Source organism: Oryzias latipes, chromosome 21 (assembly GCF_053564925.1).
Source record: "Oryzias latipes strain Hd-rR chromosome 21, Olatipes_Hd-rR_3.1".
NCBI lineage: Eukaryota > Metazoa > Chordata > Actinopteri > Beloniformes > Adrianichthyidae > Oryzias > Oryzias latipes.
The window spans coordinates 13195001-13208214 of NC_136257.1; the positions used below are offsets into that span (position 1 = coordinate 13195001).

General features: G+C 38.7%; 1 protein-coding gene across 1 annotated transcript in view; it reads right to left on the minus strand.

Moving 5' to 3' along the window:
- Positions 1–13214, minus strand: part of xpo4 (exportin 4) — a 71524-nt gene that overhangs the window by 37584 nt on the left and 20726 nt on the right. The window contains exon 7 of the mRNA XM_023950593.2: positions 4189–4301. Within this exon, the coding sequence (XP_023806361.1) occupies positions 4189–4301 (113 nt within the window). The remainder of the gene's footprint in view (positions 1–4188; positions 4302–13214) is intronic.

Consider the following 13214-nt stretch of genomic DNA (forward strand, 5'->3'; position numbering starts at 1 on the left):
AAAAATGCAAACATCACAACAAGAAAAAGACGCTGCTGCAACATATACACACACATACACACACACACACACACACACACACACACACACACACACACACACACACACACACACACACACACACACCAGCAGCTGTCCGTATCGAAGCAGCATCACAAAAACAAACATTTGAGCTTCTCCAAATGCCGCAGTAAAAGAAACCAGAGGCCTGAAAGCTGAAACTAGCATCAAGCACATCCTGCAGATTCCACAAAGAAAAACCAGCAACTTAAACATGACAAGCATTTTTATTAAATGCGAGCCACCACGGCAGAGCAAGTATGACAGTGTTTCAAACAAAAAATATCCGACAGCAGGCATTGATTTGGATCAATCAAACTTTTTTTTTTTTTTTTTTTTTTTTAGAGATATGGTGTTTAGGCTTGTGGAGTGGTTCTGGAGAGCCACCATCACTCAGTGGGTGGATGTCTGTCAGCCTCCCATTTAATGTCTCCTGGGCTCCATCACCTCTGTGTGCAGTCAAACTGAACAGTAACTGCTCTGTGTAAGGATCAACTCTTTGTCAGAGGAAAAGTCCTAAATGTATTATTGCAAAGGGAAACTGAGCATTTCTGTTCCAAAGAGCAAGACAAATGAGTGAAGAGGGAACTGAACAGGACTTTTGAAAATAATACATGAAAACAGAATATGTATCAACTTTGGTCAAAAATGGCAGCAATATTTTTGCAGTATTGGTGCAGCAACAAAAGTTGCTGCCGCATTTAATCACCACTCAAATTTGAGCTGAAAATGGTGTAAATGAGTGATGTAAAGCTGGTTAAACACAAGAGAATACAACGAGACAGTTCATCCTAACTGTGGTTTAAACCAAATTCAAGCAATTGACTGTATATAAGAACTGGAGGGAGTAACCCCTCCCCCCCGGCGTTCTATTCGTCAGAATAACCATTCTTGCTCTGTATCACAAAAACATGGCAACTGAATTGACTATTTGGTTGGGGCCGGAAGGAAACCACTTTCTATGTGTGACGTCACACTCACTCAGTCCAGTTCTCTTATACAGTCAATGGGAATGATGTAGGACAATTTAAAGAACAATCCTTCAGTCATGGGCTGCAGATCTTTGGATGTTCAAGCATGAAGGCTTGAAGCTTAAATATCTGATGAGTGAAATCAGGTAAATATATTTTTAAAATGGCATGAAACTACAAGTTATCAGAATAAAATCTGAGAGGGAATTCGTCAAAATGGAGGTTGTAGTCAATCCTTGACTGCAGTCTCACATTTGTTAAGAACTTTGATTAAAAAAAAGGTTTGGAGGATTATGTTAATGTTGCCATTATGATAAACAGAAATAAAATGCTGGGATTTTTTTGCAGGAAAATAAGACATTTTTTAAATTTGAAATAGCTCATACCTTTTGACAGAGGTTTACATGACTTCCTTTAAAAAAAAAAAAAAAAAGACACCCTGTACCACATCGGATCATCTTATTCCAGAAAATCTAGTAGGTAGTGTGATGTCAACAGTGATTAAATAAAATAAACTATGCACACTTTAGATTACTAGTGCCTTTTAGCCACAAATCTAACAGACTAAAATGACGTTAGAACTTTTTTGGACCATACCATATTATTGAATTTTGTTCAATGATAGACTGTCCACCTTATAATCTGGTGCGCCTTAAGTATGAATTCTGGTTGTGCTTTCTGACCTCAAACTGATTTTCTGTGGTACACAGAAAAAAAATCTGTCAAAATCTGTCTGTTTGACTTTGGTAAAGTACAAAGCTGCTCTGCGTGATGGATTGTCTGAACACTAAAGCCTCATTTCCACTGAGTGGTACGGTCTGGTCCAGTCCAGAGTTGAGCGTTTCCATTATAAAATGGACCAATTTTTGGGCCCTGGTTGGTTGTAGGTCCATAGAAAAATGGAACAGACTGGTGAGGGCGGAGCTACTGTTGAAGCCCATTGATTGGCTGAAGGTCAGTCCAACCAAAGAAAGCCCCAAGAAAGTGGTTGTTTTCCCCGCTGCCCACAATCCTCTCTCAAAAAACATGAACTGCTTTGTAGATATGAAGTACCTCCTTTTTTGTTGTTGTTAGCTTCACCCCGCATGAGTCGTGACGCTCCAACTTTGAGCGGAAACGCTCTCCTGAATTCCCTGGACCATTCTAAACAGGACCGAACGGCTCAGTGGAAACGAGGCTTATGGGTACTGTAGTCAGGGTCCTGGCAGAGTGATATGTGCTTCAACTGTTTGTGAATGGGTTGAAGTTTGTTTTGATGTATTGTATAGTTTAAGAAAATAAAATACTTTTTAAAATAAAAAAACATTTGTCTATTCTTCAACCAGAGAGCCACTAAGGAGGGATTAAAGTGGGTCATGTCAGGTTATAGACCCCAGACTAGACCAGTGATGTTCCAGATGCAGGATGAGAGGAACAAATCCATTAAAGGGTGAACCGTTGGCACCTGTACAACACTTTTCTAAACTCTGGCACTCAAAGCAGTTTAATGCTGGTTCTCATCTATTTCCTTGTAAACATATTCACACAACAAAAGTGAGTGTGTGTGTGTGTGTGTGTGGGGGTGTGTGTGTGTGTGGGGGTGTGTGTTTCAAGGGGTCATGCAGCTTAATTAAACCCACCGGAGGCAAATAAGGCTTCAAACCACCAACCCTTTGATTGGGAGACAGTAGCCTTCCCCCCAAGCCACAGAACAAGTAAAGAAATGAGAAAAAAGTTAAACATTAAGAGTCTGAAGTTCTGTAAGAAAACTCAGAGGACCAGCATGTGGATGGCGTTTGGAACAATGGTGTTTAGGAGCTGAGCTGCATGGGATGCAGCTGCAATCGGCACTGAGCTGCATCTGCTGATGGACAGGGTTTAAAAGGAGGACAAGATGAGTAGTTTGTTCCGGTCCTCTGCCCATTTCAAACTTATAGCTATTCAAACAGGAGTCTTGGTGTTATGACAGTTTACACAGTAAGGAGGACAAAACCTGGAATTTATGAAACTGAAGATAAGAGTGAAACTATGAACAGACATTACCTATAGTGTAAGATTTTTTGTTCTTTAAAACAGTGGTCTCCAAACTTTTCTAGGCCACGTAGCGGTTTGGCTCAGGTGGTTGAGCAAGTCGTCCAGTGATCGAAGGGTCCACTGGTGTGTGAATGTGCATGAATGTACCCGAGATGGTCAGAGGGGCCGTAGTGGAGAACTGGCAGCCACGCCTCTGTCTGTCTGCCCCAGGGCAGCTGTGGCTACATCAGTAGTTACCATCACCATGTGTGAATGAGGAGAGAATGAATAATGGACACAATGTAAGTGCTTTGAGTGTCTGGAGAAGTGCAGAAAAATATAAACCATTATTATCGTTGTTATTATTTGAATATCAGACAATCTTTTTCACAGACTGGCCTGTATGAGGCTGAAATGGTCGTCAGATTGTTGTTGTTTTTTTCAGCTTTTAGTTTCCCTAAACTTTTAGGGTAAAGTTTCTTTTCATCCCCTGTAAAATATCTGCACATGGATGAAGGATTAAAATCGGAAATACATTTTCCCTTAACCCATAACTGTCAAAGTGGAAGCTAAAAAGAATTAGGTTCCAACTTCAGCTTCATCGGACTTTTAAGGATAAATACAAAAAAATAAATAACGTTCGCTATAACTGGTATCTTTTTAATATCATTATAAATCTGAATCTACCGTTTGAACAACTTTATTAGCAGCATTCTCATAGCATTAGCTAGCCGGTTGCTGAATATTATGGATTAAATTCGTATTTGAGGTGAAGACTCCTGGTTTTTGTCTCTTTAATGGATTTTTCTGTTTTCCGTTTCCTCAATGACTCTTTGCTGCTAAGAATCTTTCCAAATATGCTTGTTTATTGTTAACTTTGCTAGCTTGGGCTCAGCGCAGCTGCTTTAAACAATGGATGTATAGCAGATGTATTTTTGACACTTGACTGAACAACTTGACAGGAATGGGTTGGATGTGGTGGGAAGAATCTAGTAGTTCTCCAAAATGAAACATCCTTCAGAATCAGATTAAAACCAAAATGGGAAAATGTGGGTTTGGTTTTTTTTCTCTGTACTACCTGTTTGTGGTCGGGGACCACTGTTTTCAAATGCATTCAAAGGTCATTTAAGTCAAAGAAGATGGGTGTCAAACAAAGATAACTCACAGTGAAGAAGAGGTCCATGACCCGGGTATCCAGCAGTGCTTCCCTCCAGGACTCTGTAGGCTTGAGCGTGACGTTCTGCGTGGCCTCGAACATGGCGATGTAGTGGCGCCCCAGTGATTCGCCACCAGTTAAGGCCAACAACAGCACAATGAAGAGGAGGAGGAAGAGGAGGAGTACCACAGTCACCGGCTCCTGTCACTAAGTTCCTTCTCACGGGGTATTCTAGACTGTGTGGGAATCTTGTGGCTGAAAGCAGACAATTGCAGAGGCCTGATTCTTCCTCTCATTGACGCTGTCTAACTCAAATCCACTGTTTTTTCTTCTATCACTGTTGTCTTATGTAGTCTTAACTACTTTCTCCTCCGTCAGCGTTCATCTGCTCCAGCTTCAACCCAAACAGAATATATAGCTTTTTTTCCCTCATCCCTCAGTAAACGTCTCCACTCCTCCCTCAGCTTTTTCCAGTCTTTACCCTCAGACTCGCCCGACACCCTCTTCCCTTCTTGTCCTCTCGTTCACCCCTCTCTCTTCCTGCAAGCCCTCGGCTCTCAGTTTTCTTCCATCTGCTTCCTAAAGTCTTAAACTCGCAACCCTGGTGTGCCTCGGCCAATCCAGACTCCACTCCTCCACAAGGAGTCTTCCAGACTCCTCACTGGCTTGAAAAAGTCTCTCTCCCACCCCCCCAGCCAATCGCTTCGGCTCTCCTCCTAAACGCTTTTCAAGACCAAAGCTACCCCGTCCTAGCTCTCTTTTAAAACACACCGTCTTCAGGCTGAACTCATCTCTTTTACTAGAACCCTTCAGGCAATTAAAATGTTTTTACAGCTTTCTTCTTTAAAGCTCATTTCTCTGCTTTTTCTCCAGAAAGCCGCCTCCTTATTGCAAACTTTCTCCACATTCACTGCAAGCATTTCACAAACCACCGACACACAATATCTAATTACACAACCACAACACTTCCCCTCTTTCTCCCAAACTTCCAAAACACATGCACAACAAGCTTTTTCACAAGGTCATCCCGCGCAGACCTCTCTGCTGCCCCAACACACACCCTTTTCCATGATGAAAGCATGTCACACACCCACAACACACCGCACACATCAATCACGTTTTCTCGCTTCTCCGCCACAATCAAGCGCCCCCCTTTTCATCCCCAAAAAACCCCTTACCTCATGATGAAAGCCACATGCTCAAATAAGATCAGCTGACGTGCTTTTCTGCGTGTTCATTGCCCAATGCGGCGAGTTGCTGCTCTGGAACCCGAGAACTGAGGCAGAAACTGCTCATTCAGAGCAAAGCTCTTTCTATTAAAACAGCAGCTCCTCCCACTGAGCCAACGGCTCTTCTAATTATGTCCCAATTAGCTAATCAAACTCCAATCAGCAAAGCTTTTGATAAGAAATCTAGTAAGGTAATGAGTCCAAAGAGTAGATCTGCATGTCTGGAAGCCTGCTGCAGCCACTAAGAAAACAAAGTCCCACTGCAATCATCTTTGATCCATTTTCTATGTGTCCCAATGGTCTTTTAATTATAATTATGTCGCTTCAACAGCAGTAGTTCATTCGAAATTCCCATCTGAGTTCACCGTTGGTGCCAAGCAACCCCACCCCCACTTCCCATCACCCATCCGTTTACTCACATTTCTGCTAGCCGAGTCCCCCTCACACCCCCAGCCTAACATTACCAGTGCAACAAAGATGGCGATAAATATTGGAGCTATCCAGCCGTGGGGGATGTTGCCCACCCAGAACGGTATGACACAAATACACACTTTTGCAAACTACGTTTTTTCTTTTAGAATAAAGAAATACGCAGAAATGCAATTTTAAGACTCATTTTCTCTACATATGTCCTCCATCATGAGAAAAATGCTACAGAACATGTTTAAAACACAAAAAACGCCATTTTGATTGGAGTGGGTCTTTCATGGGGAAAAACCCAGATGGTTCATTTGATGCTAAGCTTAAATTGAACTGAAATTGTTTTCTTTCAGAATTGTCCCCATTTAGCAGATGCATGCTGATTTAGGCTCCACTTTGACTTTATTTATTTTTTTATTGAAAAATCAAACATTCTGATGTTTAGTTCTCTATTGTAATACTTAAGACCTCCTTATTTCAATTTGTCTAATTTAGACAAAAGTCTGAAAAGAAACAACCTGCAATTTTTGATGAATAAAATCAGGTAGATTTTGATAGATATATAGGCACTTATCTAATTACGAATTCTGGTAAAAACATACAATGCCAAGGGTCAAAGTCAAGCTTTAAAAAAACATTTTTACACTTAAATTTAACGTACAGTATGTTACTGATGAGCTAAACTCTAATTTATTTTTCATTTTGAATTGCTTGAGATTATTTTTCTCATAGCACTGTTAGAGCACAAACCGGTGTGAAGATGAACTGCTAAGCATTCTAACTACAAAACTCTTTTTCAGCTTAATTTGCTGCAACTTAAACCAATCTTTACTGATTGAGGAAACAAAATGCTCAGTCAACATTTCTGACAAATTACATTTCCCTAAAGCAAAAAAAAAAAATGTAAATGTAAGCTCTTCAACACATTATTATTGTCTGGAAACTGTTTAATCTATCTTATAAAAGTTATTTTTTTTATCTTACAGACGATAAATACACTAAATTCTCCTACTAAGTGTAGTTTTCTACAAATAATTTTCATTGTAATAACATTTTATCCTAATGCTATATTTAATTCCAACACATTATTTTGTTTTTAATGAATGAATGTATTTTTTTTTATAAAGAGTGAGTTTAACACACATGCACTACGTCACCCACAGAAAGCCACATCACTGCTCTGTGGCTCGGCGACAGCAGAGGGCGGAAAATTCCAGAGGAATGTCTGATCAAAGCCAAACAGCGACGGTAGCCGGGAAGGTCACGCATTCCTCAGACGCCAGCCAACAGTCACTCCCCAAGCACACGCCCCACCACAACACGCCATGCCACACGTTTCGGCACAAAAACTGCCACCTGTTAAAGAAGTGTTTGTGTTTATAAATGTTGATGTCTGTGTGTGTGTGTTTGTGTGTGTGTGTGTGTTAGAGCAGCTAGGCTTTCAAGTCTGAAAATAGTCTGAGTGACGTGGAGAACCTCTTACTGTTCTGTTTTTAAAAGGAAGACGATGTGGAATTATATTCAAAGGATTTCACTCAAATTTTTTTAAATATTTTATTTTCTTAAACTATAAGAAACTAAAAAAAACTAAAAAGAACATAAGAAAGAAAAAGACACATGATCATGTGACACAAGTCAGTCACAAAAGTTTCCATCTCTGTAGAAAATATCCAGACACTCTGATACCCAAGAATATCAGACCCCAATGTTGGAAAAGCTCTTGCATGAGTAGAAATATGCAATTCAGGATCAGAATAAGAAACTAGAATGCTAAAAACTCATTTCAAAAACTGAGAATGAGTCTTCAGAATGTCTTGACATGTTTTTTTTCTTTTCTTTGTTGCAGCATTTGGCTATGTTGCTAAAATGTCAAAAACAAACCGGCTCTGGATAAGGTCAGGGGTTAAGATCTATGACACTAAATCAAGATTTAGAAAAGGCAGAAAAACTTCTGGTACATAAATGACACCACGTTTTTATTTACTATAAAGTATTAGGATTTTTTTGACATAGAAAACATGTCAAATTGCTATTTCAGTGATTTAGTTTAAGGAGCTACAACAATTTGTATTCTCTGGTTTGCTTTGAACTTGGCTCCAAGCTAATGGTTTTCAAAAGATGGCATTTTCATTAAGTCCAACCATTCTAAAAGGTTCAGTGGCTGCTACTATGCAGTAGTACTTCTTTAAAAAAACTTGTACTTTCAAAGACAATGTAAAGGATAAGTGCTCCATCCTTTACATTTATGGTTTCTATAACTATTTTTGGTGTTGGAGTCGAGGATAAAAATGCAGCGTAACAAAGCATCAAATTTAATTTAGTTCAGATAAATTCATTTCAATTATTTTTTTGAAACAACAGCAGACTACAGGAAACCGATTCAAGTCAAGTTTTTTGCAAAAGGGGCTCATACTAAAAGACAAAGGTGCATGAACATGAACACATGCAAGAACATTTACAAACCTAAAGAAATAAAATGTACATAAGCAGATAAGACAGTCAGAGCAGGACACTCAGGCAAAAACCTAACCTACGACCCCTGTTGATGAGTGAACTAAATGCCTCATGACACCCAAAAACAGAGGGCGCAATGGTTAACTTTAAAAAAAGTTAAAGTTAAAAGGGGTCTGGGTGTGGGGGTGGCTGGGCGTTCCTCCTCTTTCTTTTCACATTCCACCATCCATTTTAGAAGAACATAAACACTCACCTGAGCACAGGTGTTAGCTCACCTTTGCACTTATAGTTTGCATGATTGAAGGAATGAAAGATTTCACACTAGTTGGTTTAAAGGCATAGGTATGCGTTCGTGAACACTATCTGTTTTGTGTACATGTTGACATGTGAACATTTTTTGCAGCTAGCAGGTGTGTTGATAATATTTGAGTGTGTGTGAACAGGCCCCGCCCTTTTTGTACTACATTTGAACCGTACCGTAACGATAAACAACCAGTAAACCTGTCTGCTCTATGCTGCTTCATGGTCTTACCCCCCCCCTTTCACTACCCCCCCCCCCCCCCCCCTCTCTGACATCCCTCCCTCTTCTTCCCTTCTTTCCTTTTCCGTCCGGTCCAACACCAAAGATTTTCAATCATGGTTGAAATGAATAAAGTTTGGCCTCAATTACAAAAGGGGTTTGTTCAGTCACACCTTTGGTTTGTCTGAAGATTAATAACCCCTGTTGTTAAAGTAAAATATGTCCAACACAAGAGGCCCTCAGCTCTCATCTGCCTGCCTAGCTGTTGGACAGGACAAGTTAAAAAAATAAATAAATAAATAAATAAATAAAAAAAGTTATATATCTACAAAAAATGTCCTCATTTACAAGAAGGTCAAGTTAAAAACAATGTAGCTTAAAAGGACAGAAAACACAAATGTAAAATAAAACTCCGAGTGGCATTGTGTGGCCTGCTGGCGCTACCCGGTACTGTGCCCAAAATGTATGTTCACCGGGTAGTAGTAGTAGTAGTAGTGTGCACATTTTATTGGATTTTTGAGTATGTGTCAGGGATGAAATTTTGGCTCAAACAGTAAGAAAGAATTGCAAAATCAATCTGGTCCTTGCAGTCCAGGACTGCTGCAGAACAAGTTTTGTTTGAGGGCAGTGATCAAAGAAGGTGAAGGAGTGAACCTCTTCCATTTGAGATTCTTTTTTTTCCAACATCTAATGATGTGTCAGTATTTGCAATGGGATGTTGTGCCTTGTAAACATTGTGGAAGAAATGTCAAGTAATTTTGGACATACAGTTGTTGGTCGGGGTAACAATTTTAGAGCCATTGTTTCAAAAGCACTAAACTAATGTGACGGTCTGCAGTGGAGTGAAAACAAGAGCGGGGCTGTACAAGCAGCTATAAATAATGGGCAAAATGCAAAAGCTCCTGATGTTACACATGAAACCAGAGAGCAGATTCCCTCAGAGGCCTCTTCCAATCTGCTTCCAATAGATAACAACAACCTGTCGCTATAAACTGTGAAAAATCCACAAGCAATAGTAAAACACTATAAAAACAGAACTGGGCTTTTATTAAAATGAAAAAAATGAATGCCTATTTAAAATAATCATAGTATTGTATGTAGAGTAAATCTTATTAAAATAACTGGCTGTAAATTCAATTCATCTGAATGCATACTTAAAGATAAGCCAGTCTATATCCATCATGATCTTCAAATCCTAAATTTGATCTTTCTTTGCATGAATGTATTACTGCTGATTGTATTGTTTTGTGCATTATTCTTGCTTTGATTGCTAGAAATAAAGCAGTTCAAATCAAATAAAAGAACTCAAGACACTTTTGAAAAAATAAAACAAAAACTCCAGCCCTGTCTTTAAACCTATGTGATAAAAATAAATATCTGTCATCTCTATAGGCAGAGTAAATTTGCGTGATGTTTATCAGCGGTTCCCAAAGTTACAAAATAATCAACCCTTTTGATAGTTTTAAATGTGTTTCTTAAAAAATTTTGACTGCATTTCTGGAAACGTGCCACTTATGTGGATACTTCAAATCATTCAATTAAAGAAATGAATGTCTCTGAAAGTGAAACTTAGAACTTTGTTTTTCTAATGTCTTTGTTTAAAATGCTTCTATGTGTCTACCTTTGATTGGTTTATTTTTTTAAAGTGTTTTTTTTATTTATTGAATAAATGTTGATTTTATGAATGAATGGTGCTACTGTAATATTTGTTACATTTTTGTTTATCAAAGCTCACACTTAAAGCTACATCCCCCCTTTTTTTGTTACTGGAGATTAAATCCAAGGACCAGTATGAAGGAAAAGCCAGGCCTCAGATGTATAATTACCAACATGTGTCCAATGAAACGGCTTTATTGGACACATGTATGTAATTTGTGAGTTGTTTGTGTTAAAAAAGCTTGCTCAGCACCAAAAATCTGCATGAAACTACATCCCGTTGATCTACTGTAAACTCAAACACCTCCGGATGAAGAAAAAAACAGGGACACGTGAAACTAATCACAGCTCGACTTTCCATTCTGAAAAAGAAGTACACACTGTGTCTAGTGTACATACCGCCATGATGAGTAATGTACAGAGTGACGCCAACATGTGGTTGTGGGTTTGATGGGATTTTAAAAAGAGCTCACCTGCTACTATCTGCATCGTTCAAGCAGGCTCAAGTATAACTAATGTGGCATGTTAGCTTTTCACTGCCGTGCTAAGACCCACTCAACAGACACAGGACTAACCAGACTCAAAGTCTGGACAATAGAAGTTGTCCATAAAAGCCACAATAAAGCGAAACCTAGCAGCCTCTCAGCTTTGGGTTTCTGCTCCAATTACACTTTTTATGACTAAATGAAAGAAAAGTTAAAGACCCACTCCAATGAAAATTGGGTTTTTAGCATGTTTTTGTGGCACTTTTCTGATGATGGAGGACATTTATAAAGGAAAATGAAGCTCAATATTGCATTTCTGAGTACTTTTTTATTAAAATAAAAAAACTGTAAACTGAGAGCTCTTTTTTATTGGAAGGGCTGGTCTGCGCCAACAGTCCCGCCCACAACTCAGAGGCAAATTTCTAATAAACTCCTGCTGCCCTGCAGAAACTTTGTCCTAGAAAACTACCCAGGTTTTCTTGATTTTGGCTAAAAACAGCATAATCATAACTAAAAGACCATAACTACAAGAACACTTTTAGAATAGACCAAAAGCGGTTTGGAGTGGGACTTAAAAGTGCCAAACTGCCCCAAAAAGCAGCTAATCTTGTACTGATTATGATCTGAGTTTTAAAGAATTTACCAAAAATGTAATAACCCTATTAAAAAGAATTTTAATCTGCACCAACCTAACTGAGTTGGCCATCATAAAATGACAGATCATCAAGGTAAACTCACAGAAGCTACAAGAATATAGAGTACAGTGTTCCCTCATTTTTACTTTGCTGAGGTTAAATTCTAAAAATAACCCCTGATCCTGAAATCTGCAAAGTAGAATTACAGATGATTTAAGGCCTTTTCAAACCCCTCACTACACTTTCTACCCTTTTCTCAGACAGATATGAACTTTTTCACAATGTTCTGTCTTGTTTAAACTCTCCAAGTTCAAACCTTTATAAAAAAAACAAGTCCAGTATCACAGAATGAAAAATATCTAATTGTGATCAAAGATTTATGTAGATGTGACAAACTGATCACAGTATGGAGGAGATTGAAATGACAAGGTGAACAGCCAATCAGGACGCAGAACGCAATGCACCGTTCAAAAAATTGAAAGAAAGAAAAAAGATTTTTTTTAAAAACAAGCAAAATTGCACTGAAGAAAATCCTCAAAGCAGCGAAAAATTGAAAGGTATAAATGGCCTAAACTAATTTATTGCTTTACTTCCTTCTTAGCGCACTACAGTCCCATTCCCACACACGTTTCTAAACTGATGGCGGGTCTGCTGCCGGACACCAACGCCAACCTGAAACCACCAGGAGAAATGTGGGGAGTAAATAATGAAAATAATGTCTAGTTGAACAAATATACTGAATCATGTAATAAATTAAACAGCAAAATGACTATTCCCTGACTCAAACACATCCCATATAAAATAAATTGCTGCTATAAACATTTAATATAAAAAGTATCAGCTTAAAGCAACATTAGCAATAAATAAAGCAAATAAAGCAAATAAAATTCGCTTAATAACCAACACAAATGTTAATTTTTTTAACTAAATCTTAACATTTATTTTCTTTCATAGAAGCAAACGTATTGCATTGATCAGACAAAAAGCCATTTTCTCAGAGTTTAAGATAATTTCATGGTTTTTAAGGCCTAATTTAGTCAAATTTACACTATTTGACTCTTAGAAACGATCCGTATGTTTTAGTGTAATTAAGATCTATTATCTATTGTTCTTTTATTATAGTTTTAACGTAGTACTTGTCTTTGCACTTTGCAACCACTGTTAAATTTACTTTAAACTATTTCATCTAGGTTGAATAAAGCATCCCAACAGAAACAGCAGATCACTTCAAATTTCTAAAAAATTATATTTAAAAACAACAATAAAATATTCGTTTTTATCTTCTATAAAAAGTTCATTAACATTTTGGGAGATGGATTGACCTTTATGTTGCAGAAGCATAGCTTAGCGAGCTCCTCTGCTATTCTCAAATCATTCTTCCTAATCCTAGCAGAGTCTGCTTCTACTGCACGGGAGGAGAAGGTGGAGCATCTGCCGGCGGCGGTGTAAAGACTGCAGCGCTATGCTAAGGCGCGTGGCTGGGTTTAAGTGACATATCCTGCCACAAGCGAGTCCTGCAGCCCCGCCATGTGAAATAACAGGCCAAGAATACCTCCTCAATCACCTGCCCCCCAGCCATTCTTTCCCTACTTCCATCCACTGTTTGGCCCCTCATCTGTTAAGACAGCAGCTGTTG